The 16,453-nt window shown below is 57.3% G+C and overlaps 1 protein-coding gene across 6 annotated transcripts in view; it reads right to left on the bottom strand.

The window, feature by feature from the left end:
• SMARCA4 (SWI/SNF related, matrix associated, actin dependent regulator of chromatin, subfamily a, member 4) overlaps positions 1 to 16,453 on the bottom strand; it is an 86,669-nt gene that overhangs the window by 31,219 nt on the left and 38,997 nt on the right. For all 6 annotated transcript variants that reach the window (XM_062179548.1, XM_062179545.1, XM_062179547.1 and 3 more), the window contains exons 14-17: positions 9,227 to 9,348; positions 7,796 to 7,946; positions 6,838 to 7,001; positions 303 to 369 (exon numbers count right to left, since the gene is read on the bottom strand). In XM_062179548.1, coding sequence (XP_062035532.1) covers positions 303 to 369; positions 6,838 to 7,001; positions 7,796 to 7,946; positions 9,227 to 9,348 — 504 coding nt within the window. The remainder of the gene's footprint in view (positions 1 to 302; positions 370 to 6,837; positions 7,002 to 7,795; positions 7,947 to 9,226; positions 9,349 to 16,453) is intronic.

The raw sequence follows: 16,453 nt of genomic DNA, 5'->3' as shown, positions 1-16,453 counted from the left end.
GGGGCCCAAGGCGACACCTGCAGCCAGACGCAGGGCGCCCCACACCCACCCGGCGCTCCCTGCTCTCTGGGCCCCCTCCTGCCTGACCCCACAGAGGGGTGTGAGGAGCGAGCAGGTGCCTGCACGGCCCCCGGGCACACTCAGGACCACCTCGCACAGGAACAGGTCTGTAGCCAAGCCCGGGGTGGGACAGCGGCTCCTCCCCCCCCTCCCCGCCCCCCGCAGCCGCGGGCCACAGCTGAGTACGTGTTCAGCGTCTGGCGCCTCCTGCTCGTCCCCAAACCCGCCCAGCTGCGACCTACCTTGTAGGACACCTTCACCACGGAGGGAGCCCACTTGTCAAATTCATACGCCCAGTTTGACAGAGTCCTGAGGAGACAGGAGAGGGACAGTCAGGTTCCAGTCTGCGCCCGGACAGCTTGCTGCTCAGAGCCGGGCTGTCAGGGGAGTGAGGCTGCATGGTCACGGCCCCCAGACCTGGTGGGAAACAGGGTGCGTCCAACTGCAGCCAGGAGAGGGAAGGGGGTGGGCGACTGAGCGAGGGCAATGCAGTGCCAGGGGCACAGGGGGCAGGGCCTGGGAGGAGGGCCTGGTGGCTGCAGGTCTAGGAGCCCGAGAGGCAGCGTCCACTCTTGGTTCTCCCAGCTCCTCCCAACAGAGCGGCTCCTTGGGAGTGTGATTCTGAGGCCCCCTTCAACTCAGCCAACCAGGTAAGCACAGTTCGGCGAACGGAACAGAAGCCCCGATCACTGGGGGCATGGCTGAGGAAAGCTCCTGAGGGCGCACTTGGCTGCCTTACGTTACTGCTGCCCTTGGGAACCCGGATGAAATGACTGAGATGCTGCAGCCATCCTGCCACCACGACGCAGGGAGGCTGTGGGCGGAGTCATCTGCTAAGAAAGCCGAAAGCAGCCCAGGTCCCTGCTAGGCTGACCCAGCTGAGCTCCGCGCGGCCTCTCAAGGTCAGCGAGATGTCCCTGGGCAGCGGCTGGGGCCCAGCTTCCACGACAGAGCTGCTGGGGGATGGCCAGGACGCCGAGACGCTGAGCAGTCCTGAGCTGCGAGGAGGACGCGGCGGGCGGGCCTCGGGCACAGCCGTTAGGGTGCCACCGGGGACGCCGCACCACACCAGAGCGCCTGGCTACGCTTCTTAGCTCGCGGCCACTGGGCACCCTGGGCGGCAGCAGGTGCCAGCTCGTGTGGTGCCACCCACACGGGAGCTCCTGGCGTGGGTCTGGCCCAGCCCTGGCTGTTGTGGGCACTTGGAGAGTGAACCAGTAGGCGGACCATGTCTGTCTCTTTGTCTTTAAAACACGTTAATATAGGGAGCCAGGACAAGCAGCTCAAAGTAGAAAGCATCAAGCCCCAGAGGGTAGGCCTGGACCGTGGGATGGCTGAACACTGAAACCTTCCCTGGGGCACGGGGAGCCACAGCGCAGGCTGCGGGTGGACCAGCACACACCCTCACTTGGGGGGACAGCCCGAGCCGAACACTGCACTCCAGTGTGGGAAGCCATCTGCCCGGGGCGAAGTCTGAAATGACCACCCACACCCTGGGGAAGGCCCTGCGCTGCGGGTGCAGAGGGAGCCCAGGCCCACACTCACACAGCCCAGTCGTGACACACACACGGCCTGCAAGAAATGACGTCCCTGACGCCACGGGCACCTGGGCTGAGGAGCCCCTGTCTACAATGCTTGGGACTCGGGGTCCCGGAGATGGGGCCATGGAGCCCCTGCACATAGGCGACTAGCTGCACTGGGGACAGGACCCAGGGCTGTGCGTGAACTTCATGAGGTCTTGTAGGCAGCCCACAGGGCAGCCGGGAGGGAGCTGGGTGCGGGACCGCCTCCAGAGGACAGGTGGGAATTTTCCACCGTGGCTTCAGGTCGGTGTTCAGCAAGTTTGCAATCTTGCAGCATTTCAGGTTTCTGAATTAAGACTGTTAACCCTCTATCCGGCTCCCTAATAAGGGGTGCTGGGGCTCCCCGGACAAGCGGCTGATTCCAGGGCAGAGGCGGGACACACAGCGGATAAAGCTGGAGCAGGCGTGCCCAGAACCCCAGGACTCTGAGAGCCCATGGAAGCCTGGGGGGCGCAGCTCCGGCAGCTGTGGGGCTCGGAGCTGGCAGGACTGGGCAGCCAGCCAGACACTGGTGCCCCCTGCTGGTGGAGCAGGGTCCGACGGCAGAGCGGAAGCTTGTGGGGCAGGGGAGACACCCTTCCGGAGAGAACTGGAGACTGTGCTCTGGGCGCAGGAACTTGTAACTCCTAGCGTGGGGCGGCTTTGGCACGCAGGGTAAGACGCTGCATCTCATGTTGAAGAGCTGGGGTTCCAGTCCTGACCACTGCCACGTGTCACACGCGTGAGTTCCACGTTCCAGGCACTTGGGGACTGAGCCAGGGCATGGGACCACCTCTGTGCCTTTCAAAGCACACGTGCTAATGAATTAAAAGGGGCTGGGGCAGCACTGCGGCGTAGCAGGTCGAGCTGCTGCCCGTGACACCGGCATCCCACATGGGCATCACTGCTCCATTTCTGATCCTGCTCCTTGCTAATGACCTGGGACAGCAATGGAAGATGGCCCAAGTGCTTCAGCCCCCACATCCGCATGGGTGACCCAGTGAAGCTCCTGGCTTCCGGCTTCAGCCTGCAGTGACTCAATGGATAGAAGATTTCCCTCTCTGGGGGCAGCACTGTGCCACAGCGGGTAGAGCCACTGCCTGTGGTGCTGGCATTCCATACCGCCGCTGGTTTGAGTCCCACATCTGATCCCTGCTGATGCGCCTGGGAAAGCAGAGGAAGACGGCCCGAGTGCTTGGGCCCCTGCGCCCGCTTGGGAGACCCGGATGGAGCTCCTGGCTCCCGGCTCCAATTGGCCCAGCTCTGGCTCTTGCAGCCATCTGGGGAGGGAACCAGTGGGTGGAAGACCTCTCTCTCTCTCTCTCCCTCTCTCTAACTCCGCCTTTCAGATGAAAAATAAATCCTCAAAAATAAAGAAAAAAAAAACCTCAGTCACTATACCTTTCAAATAAACAAGTAAATCTTAAAGGGGGCGGGGCGGCATTGTGGCAGATCAAGCTTCTGCCTGCAGCACAGCATCGTATGTGGGTGCTGCTTTGAATCCTGGCTGCTCCACCTCCAATCCAAATCCTGCCGCTGTGCTTGGGAAAGCAGAAGAGACCCAAGAGCCTGGGCCCCTCTCATCCATCTGGGAGACCTGGATGAAGCTCCTGGCTCCTGGCTGCTGCAGCCATGTGCGGAGTGAACCAGGGGTGGACGCTCGCTCTCTCCCTCCCTCTCTGTAACTCTGCCTGTCTGACAGATAAGTCTTTCAATAAAACATTAAATGAAACTGCAAGGCAAGGCGGCAACATGCGAGAGCGGGGAGGGATCACTGAAGGATCCCCAGGCCCAGTGTGCGACAGGTAGGGCAGCAGAGCGACGCTCCCGTCTGCGTGCGTGCCCACGCTGACATAAATACCAGACAGACAAGCAAACAAGGGGGGTGGGGACAGCCCTCCCCAGCAGTGGAATCCCAGGTAAGACACGAGGACCACAGCCCAGGCAGGCGTGTACCTGGCTCCTCCCACGGAACACACGCTCCAGGCAAAACTAGGCTGAGAGACACTGGAGTGACCAAGGGCACAGGAGGAGGAAGAGGAGAGGAGACGGGGACTCCCTGGTGACTGAGGCCCCACAGCACACCAGCTACCTGCAGAGGGAAGTCCCTCAGGTGTGGCAGGGAGGGCCAGCACGCACCAGGCGGCTGCGAGCAGAGCTCCCCTCCCTGGTGAACGCCCCCACCCCGCATCTCCCGCCTCCTGCTGCGTGGCACCAAGGAGGAGAAGCTCCCGGGCAGTGTCCCACAGTCCCAGACAGGGACCGTCTGCAGACGCCCACTGAGGATCCTGACGGACACGGAGGCCTGGGGGACTGTCAGGCGTGGCTGCCCAGGCAGTGCAGGAAACAGCCACTTGCGGGAAAAATGGACAAGATTTATAAAAGGTTGGCCAGCGCCGAGACTCACTAGGCTAATCCTCCACCTGCGGCGCTGGCACCCCGGGTTCTAGTCCCGGTTGGGGCACCGGTTCTGTCCCAGTTGCTCCTCTTCCAGGCCAGCTCTCTGCTGTGGCCCAGGAGTGCAGTGGAGGATGGCCCAAGTGCTTGGGCCCTGCACCCACATGGGAGACCAGGAGGAAGCACCTGGCTCCTGATCAGCGCAGCACGCCGGCCATGGCAACCATTTAGGGGGTGAACCAACGGAAGAAACACCTTTCTGTCTCTCTCTCTGTCTAACTCTGCCTGTCAAATGAAAAAACAAATATTTGTAAAAGGTCTCTGGCTTGTTAATGGTGTTAAATCACTTCCTGGTTTCTGTAATGCCATGGGTGATATAAGACAGGGGTAGCTGGGGGCTGGCACATGGCATAGTGGGCTAAGCCTCTGCCTGTGGCGCCAGTTTGAGTCCTGGATGCTCCTCTTCCAATCCAGTCCCCTGCTGATGGCCTGGAAAAGCAGCGGGAAATGGCCCAAGTGCTTGGGCCCCTGCACCCATGTGGGAGACCTGCAAGAAGCCGTTGGCTTTAGATTGGCCCAGCTCTGGCTACTGAGGCCATCTGGGGAGTGAACCAGTGGACAGAAGACCTCTCTCAGTCTCTCCCTCTCCCTGTAACTCTGCCTCTCCAATAAGTTTAAAAATCTTAAAAAAAAAAAAAGACAGGAGAGTTGGAAGAGGGTACATGGCAGCCCTCCACCACATTGAGCACTTTTTGTCTAGAACCACCCATAAACACAATAAGCAAACGGGGAGCTGGCTCTGGCACAGCCACGAGCTGCCTAGCCTGGAGGTGTGCAGTGGAAGAAGAGGCCGGAACACGGCTCCTGGGTCGGCACCCACCTACCCAGGAGCGGCAGTGGCGCCACCAGGGCCACCAGGGCCAGCCTCTACACGCGGAGCAGACTTGACACTCTGGAGGCCCAGGGGAAGGAAGCGGCTGGGGCAGGCGGGGTGGGAAGTGAGCAGCAGCCACGAGGGTCTGGTGAGAGGTGGCGATGCTACAGGGGGCGCTGTGGCTGTCTCTCTCCTCCTTCCCCCATAAGGAAAGAAGGGGCCTGGGAGAAAGCGGCTTCTCCGTGGCAAATTCAGCTGAGTTTAGGCCTGGCCATGGGACAGGCAGACGCCAGGGCTGCAGGCTCAAGGGCTCCTGGCTGAGGTCTGACGGGGGCTGGGGACAGCACTCCAGGTCCTCCCCATGGGCCTGGCCAATGGGAGCCAACGCCAGGCCGGTCACGAGTCTTGTGACATCGACATTCGGACTGAGCCAGGGCCATGCGAGCTAGACCATGGGCTTCTGGGAAAGCCTGTGGCAGGGAAATGTTTCTATGTCAGTTGCTAAGCTTGGCCAGGAGAGCCAGCAGGCAGTGAGGATGCCTCCTCGGGACACTGAGGTTGTCACACCCACCATGCCTGGTGGACGGGCTGTGTGCCAAGCTGAGCCATGGCTGGCAAAACGCGAGGGCCCCAGCAAGGCCCCATGCAGGAGGGCCTGGTACGAGCACCCAGGCAGCCGCAAACACCTCCCTGTTCTTCTATAGGGCAGCGTTTGTCTCCGGCCAAGTCCACGGGCACAACCCCTCGGCCAAGGACACACTGCAACAGCTGCCCAGGGGAATGACGGACAAGCACCCCGCCAGAGGCTGGAATGGGCTGATGGTCCCCAGCAACCAGGAAGTGACCACTAAAACAAGGCCAGCAGGTCAGGCACTTGGCCGAGCGGTTCAGACGCTGTGTCCTGTATCAGAACGCCGGGCTGAGATTGGGTTCCAACCCCAGCGGCTGACTCCACCTGCTCGCCGATGCTGCCCTGGGAGCTAACAGTGACGGCCCAATTGGTTTGGCTCCTGCCACCCACACAGGGGACGTGAATTGAGTTCCCAGCTCCAGGCTTTGGTCTGGCCTAGCCCCAGCTGTTGTGGGCATTGCTGGATTAAACCAGTGGATGGGAGATCAATCTCTGTCCATCTCTCTGCTTTTCAAAAAAAAAAGGGGGGGGGGGGGAGGGGGCACCTGGAGTTGTGGCGTGGCAGGCTAAGCTGCCACCTTGTGATGTCCAGGTCCACTGGAATGCCACGCTCCCACTTCAGCTACGCCACTTCTGACCTGGCTCCTTGTAACACACCTGGGAAGCCAGGGGAAGATGGCCAAGTACTTGGGTCCTTGCCACCCACATGGGAGACCCAGATGGAGCTCCTGGCTCCCGGCTCTGGCCTGGCCCAGCCTTGGCTGCTGTAGGTATTTGGGAGTGGACCAGTGGATGCAGGAGATCTCTCTCTCTCTGTCTCTCTCTCTCTCTCTGTTGGTCTGTCTGTCAAGTAAATAGATGGATAAAAGATTTTGTCGGGGCCAGCACTGTGGTGTATTAGGTTAATCCTCCACCTGCCATACCAGCATCCCATATGGGTGCTGGTTTGAGTCCCAGCTGCTCTTATTCCGATCCAGCTCTCTGGTATAGACAGGAAAGCAGTGGAAGATGGCCCAGCGCTTAACCCCTGCACCCACGTGGGAGACCTGGAGGCAGCTCCTGGCTCCTGGCTTCGGATCAGTCCAGTTCCAGCCCAGCTCCCGCTGTTGTTGCCATTTAGGAGAGTGAACCAGGATATGGAAGACCTCATTCTCTCTAACTCTGCCCTCAAATAAATAAATCTTTCAAAAAAAAGGTTTTGCCTTTCCCTCTCTGTCACTCTTTCAAATAAGCGCTGGCTGAGACGCCACGTGTGGGGGCGAGGATGGGCCTGCGCTGGCTGGGGCTGGCTGACGCCGCAGGCGGGCACTCACGAGAGAGGCACGATGATGAGGAAGGGCCCGTTGATGCGCTTGTGCTCCATGAGGTACGTGATGAGCGCGATGGTCTGGATGGTCTTGCCCAGCCCCATCTCGTCGGCCAGGATGCCGTTCAGGTTGTTGTTGTACAGCGACACCAGCCACTCCAGGCCCTTGATCTGCAACGACAGCGGCAGCTGGGGCACCGGGGCCGCCGAGCCCCGCGACGCCGTCCCTGCTCTCCCGCCCTGTCCCTGCGTTCCCTCTCTGCTGAGGCCGGCCCACAGCACACCTGCAGATATCTGCCTGCCAGGAAGCACCGGGGTTGCCGGAGCGGCCGAGGAACCACTGCACGGCGGCCCAGACAGCTCGTCAAGACTGCCCGAGGCCTGCAAGACTGGGAGCCCCTGGAAAAGCAGCCGCAGCAGGAGGCTGAGCGTGTTACCACCATGCCCTGCCGGATGAGGGAAGCAGGTGGGCCCAGTTGAACCCTTGCAGCCGGGCTGGCCTCTGCCAAGTCCCTCTGCTCACTGCATTCGCCTCTGGAAGTGAAGCAACGCTGGGGCCGAGGCTCACGGCCGAACGGAAAACCACGTGTGTTCCTCAGCTGGGGTTCCTCTTCCAGACCCGGGGATGAGGCCACGGAGAACGGCAGGAGCGGCTCTGCCCCTGACCGTTCCAGACCAGGCCTGCAGGCGTCAGAGCCGTCGCCCTCCCGCCCTCACAGGAGTCCCGCAGGGAGAGGCCGCAGACAGGGCTGCCAGGTCCCCTGCACACACCCAGCCCAGACGCGGGACTCACAGGCAGGGCGCACACACTGCCCTGCCCGGCGCGTGTCGTGTTCCCGGCAGACACCGAGTCACAGGTGCGTCCTTCCCGCCTGGCACTCAACCTCAGGGATCACCACTCTGCTGGCCAGGGAAACAGGCTCCGGGGAAGGAGCGAGCCGGCGCCCACAGAGGCCGAGTCTCACCTGGTACTGCTTGAGGACGCCGTTGACCATGAGAGCCGACTGCTTGTCCACCCTCTCTGTGACAGCGTGGGCCACAGCATAGTAGGACTGCAGGCCGCGGGCGAGGGCCTGGGACACGCCGTACTCGTCGTCGACGTCCTGCTTGGCGTTCCTGGGAGCGAGACGGAAGCACCACATGAGGACAATGCTCCCCACTGCAACAGGCGCCTGGCACAAGCCCTGTGGCCTTTTGGGTCCTAGTGACCTGGGCCTGTGCTGTAGACATGCGCAGGTGCAGCTGGACAGTCTGTGGCCAGGCCCGGCAGTCAGTGCCAACCTGCGAGGCCCTGACAACAGGGTCCTGGGGGCTGTGGGTCCCCACCCCAGCTTGAAAGACAGGCTGTCACCTGTCAAGTCTCAGACATGTGGCTGCCAGGCAGAGGCCCATCCCGAGGGACACTCACCCTCCCCACTCAAAGTTGAGACGCACGGCAAACAGTTCACACATTACCAGAATTGCTTACAGTCTGGCGCTTTGGGGGCCTAACTGAATTAAGAAGTGACTCTGGGGCCAGCACTGTGGCGTAGCGAGTAAAAGCTGCCATCTGCAGTGCTAGCACCCACGTGGGCACCGGTTCTAGTCTTGGCCACTTCACTTCCGATCCAGCTCAAGCACTGGAAGACGGCCCAAGTCCTTGGCCCTGCACCCGTGCGGGAGACCAGGAAGAGGCTCCTGGCTCCTGACAGGCGCAGCTCCAGCCACTGAGGCCAGTGAAGGAGTGCACCAGCGGATGGAGGACCTCTCTCTCTCTCTCTCTGTATAACTCTTTCAAATAAATAAATCTTAAATAAATAAAAGTACGGGTAGAGCGGCCCTGTCTGAAGTATTCAGATGCAGGCTTTCTGACTGGAAAATGCCCCAAGGATTCCGACACCGGAGATCCGCAGCGCTCTGAAACCCAGAAGGCTCCGGGCCTCTCAGATGAGGGACAGCTCGGCTGCATCTCCTTTTGTTCGAGTGCTGCCTTCACTTCCGCCGTGCTGGTGTCCTCAATCTTCTACACTCTCTACTGGCCTCCGCTAACGCCACCCCTGAGCAGAGGAAGTGAGCGTGGGAGTGGTCACTGCGCTTCCCACAGCAAACACGAGGGCGGCCTGCCACGGCCGCCACGAGGGACGGCAGGGCGCAGCGCCCCGGCGCTCTGAGTGTGAAAGCAAACACACAGGTCTGCTTGGGAATGCAGCCGGAGCTCGGGAGAGGACCCCGGCACCAGACAGTCTCGCCGGGGAGGCACGGGGCTCCGAGCTGTCCATTCACTTGTACCTCGTAAGCAGGGGTGGAACAAGGTGAATGAAAGCATCTACCACGTTAAACCCTAAAAAGGAAAGGATCCGGGTACGGGTGGCCCCACGCGGCAGCGGCAGCAGAGGGGAGCGGGTCGGGGCCCTCACTCGATGATGTGCCGGGCGTCCACCTCAGAGACATCATCGCTGTCTGGATCCGGAATCTTCTTCTTCTCCTCCACGGGCAGGGCGGGAGGCTGAGCCGGCTGTGGCTGCTCCTCCTCCTCCTCCTGCCGAGACAAGGCCACGTGAGCTCGGGGCCCCAGAGGTGGGCCGCTGCAGAGGGCGCTGCTGTGCCGAGAGACAAGGCCACGTGAGCTCGGGGCCCCAGAGGTGGGCCGCTGCAGAGGGCACTGTCGCACAGCCCCTCTCCCTGTCGGAACATGTCCGCCTCTCCTGCACCCGTCTTCAGTGGCTCCGTCTATGACATTCAGTTTTCCCAGCTCAGCTCTGGGCACTTCTTTCCTTCGGGTATCCTGGGGGGGAGGGGCCAGCACTGTGGCACAGCAGGTTAAGCATCTGCCTACAGCACCAACATCCCGTATGGTTGCCAGTTCAAGTCCCAGCTGTTCTTCTGATCCAGCTGATGGCCTGGGAAAACAGAAGATGGCCCAAGTACGTGGGCCCCTGCACTGACATGCGAGACCCAGAAGAAACTTCTGGCTCCTGGCTTTAGCCTGGCCCGGTCCTGGCTGTTGCAGCCATTCGGGGAATGAACCAGTGGACAGAAGATCTTTCTGCCTGCCTCTCCCTCTCTAACTCCGCCTTTTAAATAAATAAAATAAACCTTTTAATTTGATCCAGCTCTCTGCTATGGCCTAGGAAAGCAGTGGAAGGTGGTCCAAGTCCTCGGGCCCCTATATCCACATGGGAGACCTGGAAGAAGCTCCTGGCTCCTGGCTTCGGATCGGCCCAGTGCCAGCTGATGCGGCCATTTGGGGAGTGAACCAGCGGAGGGAAGGCCTCTCTGTCTCTCCTCTGTAACGATGCCTCTCAAGTAATAACTTTTTTTTTCAAAAATGGGTATCTTGGGGGTACTCTGTGCTCTATCATAGCTATTAGAAGTCGAGTCCCTGTCTGTCTGACCCCGTTAGGTAATGGACTTACACACAGAATCCCTGCCTGACTACTGATGCCGTGACGCCATTTTTCACTTCATTCACTTGGATATTTAACACTTTGTAGCCAACTGTCAAAATTTACTGCTCACAATTTAACATGGCTCAACATGTGAAATATCCATAACAGAGGAGACAACAGGACTTGTAAGTTAAATACGAGCACTGTAACTCATCAGAAGACTTCAGAACTGACCGAGCACATGACACTGGCACTTGCCGTGACGTGGTGATAAATTACACGTGAACGTGGGACGGTGCTGTGCAGCAGGTCAAGCCGCTGCCTACAACACCAGTGCGCCATATGTGTTAAAGTCCCGGCCGCTCCACTTCCAACCCAGCTCCCTGCTGACGGCCTGGGAAAGCAGCAGCGGATGGGCCAAGTGCTCGGGCCTCTGCACCCACACGGCAGACCCCCATGCCTGGCTCTTGGCTTTGCCTGGCCCAGCCCAGGATGCTGCAGCCATTTAGGGGAACAACCAGCAGATGGAAGATATTTTCTCTCTCTCCCCCTCCTTCCTAACTCGGCCTTTCAAATAAATAAATCTTTAAAAAATAGAATAAAATACATATGAACACATTTCTCAATACCAAACCAGTTTTGAATTCCTGTATAGACCAGATAATAGCACACGGAGTTACTTTTCTTGCTGATAAAGGAACTGCCACAAAGCCTAAAAAAAAAAAAAACTATAATTGATCCGTTAAGTAATTCTAATCAAATTCCAATGAGATTTCTCCTGAATCACCAACTGATTTTCTAGATCACCTGGAATAAACAAAAGATAATAATAACATTTCAGGCAGAAAAAAAGAAGTTACTGATACAAACTTCCAACTAAGAATAACACATCTGCAATTGAAATAGGGGAGGCACTGCGAGGTCAGAGGTCAGCAAATGCTCTGCTCCGAAAGTGACATGGGGGGGGGGGGGGGTCAGGCACAGCAGTTAGGTGGCAACTCGGGACCTCTGCGTTCCCTACCAGAGCGCCTGGTTCAAGTCCTGGGTCTTTTATTTTTTTGAATTTATTTATTTAAGGTAAACAAATGTCATGTATCTCATATATCTAGATTCAGGAGCACACTGGTCCTTCCCACCCTATCTTCCCTCACGCCTACCCCCCCCGCCCTGCCGCCTCCTTCCTATTTAATCTTTATAATGACACACTTCCAGTTTATTTTCTGATCGCAAACCTAACCCCTCACTAAACTGTCCCGGCAGCAAGCATAACCTTCTCTTCCGCAATGAACCAGCAGCAGCCCCAGCAGCCTCAGGAGCGAAGATGCCCCCTTCTGCATGAGTCTTTGTTTCTCTCATCGTAACAGCTTGCAGGGCTCGAAGGGATAGAAGGCGGCTGGATCCTGTGACTGAGTCAGCGACACTCCTCACTGTTGGCTTACTCTCCACCTTCCCTGTGTCGGGCAGAGCTGCACGCCAGAGAGAGGTAACAAGCCAGAGTCCCTGTCTTCACAGGACTTCGCACCTAATGATGCAAGCCCAGATAAACCATTCCTGCCCGTCTCCTCACATGGAGTAGGAACTGAGGAACGCGAAGAGAACGTGCTCAGCACACAACACTTGGAGCAGAGGAAACACGCAGTTAACAGCTGGATACTGACTGTCATTATGACCTGTAGGCCAAGAAATACTGACTGTCATTATGACCTGTAGGCCAAGAAATACTGACTGTCATTATGACCTGTAGGCCAAGAAACGTCTGACCTCTTACTTCTTAGCGCTGGGCTACTTACAGCAGCAGCTCCACTGAGCACGTACACCTGCCACTGCTTCCAGGGCAGTTTGCGTCTCAGAATCAGACGGGCGTGCTTTCAAATCCTGGCTCCACCTGGACCGGCGGGCCGATTTTAAGCAAGTAAGTTTATTTTCCTCATTTGTAACATATGCTTAAGAGTTTCCATCTCATGGGATTTATGGAGATTAAATAGGAAAACAACCACAACCAGCTCAGCACAGTGCATGGTACCTAGTGAGTGCCTCTAAGTATTAGCCACAAATTACAGTGACTCTTAATTCTCATTTCCCAGGAGCCTGGCCCTGGGGAGGGGCAGTACTATAAAGATGAGCGACTTTGTGCTCCAGAAGGTGAGGTGCCCAGCTCTTCTGATGCAGGCTCCTGCTCACACACACCCTGAAGGCAGCAAGTGACAGCTCGAATCCCTGCACCCTGCCACCAGCGGGGAGACCTGGATGGAACTCCTGGCTTCTGGCTTCAGCCTGGCCTAATGTAGGCATTTAGGCAGTGAGCCAACAGCTGGAAGAGCTCTCAAATAACATGAACAGTATCTTTTTAACAAAGCTGCCCACGTCGCCCCTCGAGTGCCTGGGTTCAATTCCCAGCTCTGCCCTGACTCCAGCTCCCTGCTAATGCACACGCAGGGAGGCAGCTTGATGGCCCAAGCACTTAGGCCCTGCCACTCACGTGGGAGATCCAGGTGCAGTTCCCAGCCCCTGCCTCTGGCCTCGGCCCAGCCCCGGCTGCTGCAGGCAGCTGGGGCAGGGCCCAGTGGGAGAGAGCTGCCTCTCTCTGTAAAAAAAATTCTCTAAAAGTGACCTTAAAACTGGTCAAGGGCCAGCGTTGTGGCATAGCAGGTAAAGCCACGGCCTACAATGCTGGCATCCATATGGGCCCTGGCAGGAGTCCCGGCTGCTCCACTTCTGATCCAGCTCTCTGCTGTGGCCTGGGAAAGCAGTGGGAGATGGCCCAAGTCCTTGGGCCCCTGCACCCACGTGGGAGACCTGGATGGAGCTCCTGGCTTGGGATTGGCGCAGCTCCAGCTGTTGTGGCAGCTGGGGAGTAGGGGATGGAGGACCTCTGCCTCTCTATAACTCTCCCTTTCAAATAAATAAATCAATCTAAAAAAAGTGGTTGAAATTGGCAAACATGACCAGCTCAGAGCCCTGGGAGTCAAGCGAAGGCAGCTACGGCGGGAGAAACGTTAAATCCTGGCACGGGTCCGAGTGTAAATGAGACGAGGAGGAGGAGTCTGCGGGTCTTTGCTGGGCCCCCTTGCTGCGGCGCAGGCCTTGCTGGAGGGGCGGGGCGGGAAGCCGGGCTCAGCTGTCTGACAGCACCGTAGGTGAGGCCCTCGGCACACGGTGCCTGCCCACACGCAGCAGACGACGGCCCAGCACAAAGTGCTTGCCGGGCAGGTGTGAAAGTGGCGCAGCGCGGAGCGTGAGCCCTGTGCACGCAGGCCCGTCCGCGGGACAGGGAGGACCGACAGGCGCACAGCCCTGGCCACAGCCTCAGCCCCAGCACAGGTGATCACTGAACTACGAAGAAACGAAGAAACGCAGCCTGCTCCCAGAGAGACAAGATGGTAACAACTGAACACAGAGCGGAAAACAGCAAAACAGGTGGCACACACTGAGGGAAACAGGCTTTCCAGGACCAACCCAGGAGTCCCTAACCAGACAAATACGCACCCCGTCCCACCCCGACCCTCCCCACCCCGGCCCCAGTGTGGACATCGGATTCCAGAGAGGCTAGAACAGGTTTCAGCACTACATGGAAAGACAAGTCAAAAAACAACAACAACAAAAAAAACAACAACAACAAAAACACACACCCCACACACACAAAAAAGAAACGGGCAGTGGGTGTCAGCGCTATGGCACATTAAGTTAAAGCCCCAGCCTGCAGCACCGGCATCCCATATGGGCACCAATCAAGTCCCGGCTGCTCCACTTCCACTCCAGCTCCCTGACAGAGTGCCTGGGAGGGCAGTGGAGGATGGCCCAGGTGCTTGGGCCCCTGTACCCATGTGGAGGCCTGGGAGAACCTCTTGGCTCCTGGCACAGGATCGGCCCAGTTCCTGCCGTTGCGGTCATCTGGGGAGTGAACCAGTGGATGGAAGACCTCTCTTTCTCTGTCTCTACCTCTCTCTGTAGGTCTGTTTTTTAAATAAATAAAATAAACCTTTAAAAAAAAAAAAAAAGACACACACACTCTCGGGAACCAACTCAGTGAACGGAACCTGCCCCCGCGCCCAGACGCCGGCGCTGCACACAGAGCTCCCACGTGTGTTCAAGGCGACCGCAGGTGCATTTGAAGCACTGAAGTCAAGCGTGAGGTAACGATTCGGAATCCCAAGAGAAGGCAGAAAGTTGAAACTTGCCGAATCGGGGGGGAACACAGCCGAGGGAGAATAAATCCAGCGTGGTGTTTGGCAAAGCAGCTGGACGCCACTTGGGCTATCAGCGCCCCAGGCTGGACGCCTGGTTCACGTCCTCCCTCCGCTCCAACTCTGCTCCCTGCTGCTGCGCACCCTGGGAGGCAGCAGCGAGGGCTCAAGGAGTTGGCTCCCTGACAAACACAGGAGAGACCAGAACTGAGGTCCTGGCTCCTGGCTGGCCCAGCGCAGGTGCTGGGAAACCTGAGGGGTGAAGTGGCGAGTGCCAACTCTCTGTGTGTGTGTGTCTTTCAAACAAATAATACAAAATATCATTTTTATACAAAGTATCTTCTCAAACCACAAGATAATTAAATTAGAAAGCAATAGCAAAACAAAAACCTGGGAAACATGTAAATATTTAAAATCAAACAACACACTTCTAAATAACTCGTTGAGTCAAAAAATCAACCACAAGGGGCCAGCACTGTGGCACGGCAGGTTAAGCCGCTGCAAGCTAAGTCAGCAACCAAGCAACCCACAGAAGTACCGTTCACAGTACTGGATGCTCCACTTCTTTTTTCTCTCTTTTTTTTAAGATTTTATTTATTTATTTGAAAGAGTTACAGAAGGGGGGGGGGGTGTCTTCCATCTGCTGGTTCACTCCCCAAATGGCTGTAATAGCTAGAGCTTGGCTGGTCTGAAGCCAGGAGCCAGGAGCCTCTTCTGGATCTCCCACGCAGGTGCAGGGGCCCAAGGACTTGGGCCATCTTCCACTGCTTTCCCAGGCCATAGCAGAGAGCTGGATCGGAAGTGGAGCAGCCGAGACTCAAACCAGCGCCCATATGGGATGCTGGCACTGCAGGCAGCGGCTTTACCCACTAGGCCACAGGGTAGTTCCCTACTCCATTTCTGATACAGCTCCTCCCTAACGTGCCTGGGAAGGTAGCAGAAGTTGGCCCAAGTACTTGGGGCACTGTCACCCAGGTGGGAGACCTGGAAGGAGTTCCAGGCTCCCAGATGCTGCAGTCATTTGGGGAGTGGACCAGCAGCTGGAAGATATCTAACTCTACCTTTCAGATAAATAAATACATCTTTAAAGATAAAACAAAAATAAACACAAGTGAAATTGGAAAATGTTTGGGGGCTGGCAATGTTACACAGCCGGTTAAGCCACTGCGGGCAACATCAGTCCATTAGAGAGCTGGTTCAAGTCCAGCAGCTCTGCTTCTAATCCAGCTCCCTGCAAATGTGCCAGGGAAGGCAGCAGGTAATGGTCCAAGAACCTGGGTCTCTGCCACCAATGTGGGAGACCCGGATGGAGCTCCTGGCTACTGGCTTAGGCCTGGTCCAGTCCTAGCTGTTGCGAGCATCTGGGGAGTCAACCAGTACATGGAAGATCTCTGCCTCGTCCTACGTGGATCTGCCTTGCAAATACATAAATAAATCTTCAAAAACAGGTTTAGGATTCCTTCATGAGCAAAAATTCCCAACCAACTAGAAGCAGATAACAATTTAACCTGATAAGGAGCAGCTATGAAAAAACAACCCATGACGTCAACAGAGACAGACTGGCCACAGCCCCTCAGATGGCAAACAAGGACACTGGCTCTCGGCACCTTCGCTCAGCATCTCCCAGCCAGAGCAACAGGGCTGACAGTAAACACACAGAGACAGGAAGATCAGCATCACCCAGCCAGAGCAACAGGGCTGACAGTAAACACACAGAGACAGGAAGAAGGCAAACTCCTCAATCACACAAGGCAGGATTCTGAACGTGAACATATTAAAGAATCCACAGAAAACCCTATCAGGGTTTAGCTGGTTCACAGGATACAAGACAAAATATAAAACTCAGTTTCCTTACCAAGTAACAGCAAGAGACAACCCAGAAATGAAATTCAGAGAAACAATGATATTCACCACAGTATGGCACACTGGCTGAGCCTCTATTACGAGATGCCAGCATCCCGTACAAGTGCCAGTTAGTTCCACCTGTTCCACTTCCAGTCCTGCCTGGAAAGCAGCTGAGATGGCCTGAGTGCTTGGGCCCTGCCAGCCAAGTGAGAGACCTGGATGGAGT

This window comes from Lepus europaeus, chromosome 20, assembly GCF_033115175.1.
Source record: "Lepus europaeus isolate LE1 chromosome 20, mLepTim1.pri, whole genome shotgun sequence".
Taxonomy (NCBI): Eukaryota; Metazoa; Chordata; class Mammalia; order Lagomorpha; family Leporidae; genus Lepus; species Lepus europaeus.
Note: the sequence above shows the minus strand (reverse complement) of the source record. Positions and strands in the feature narration are given on the sequence as shown.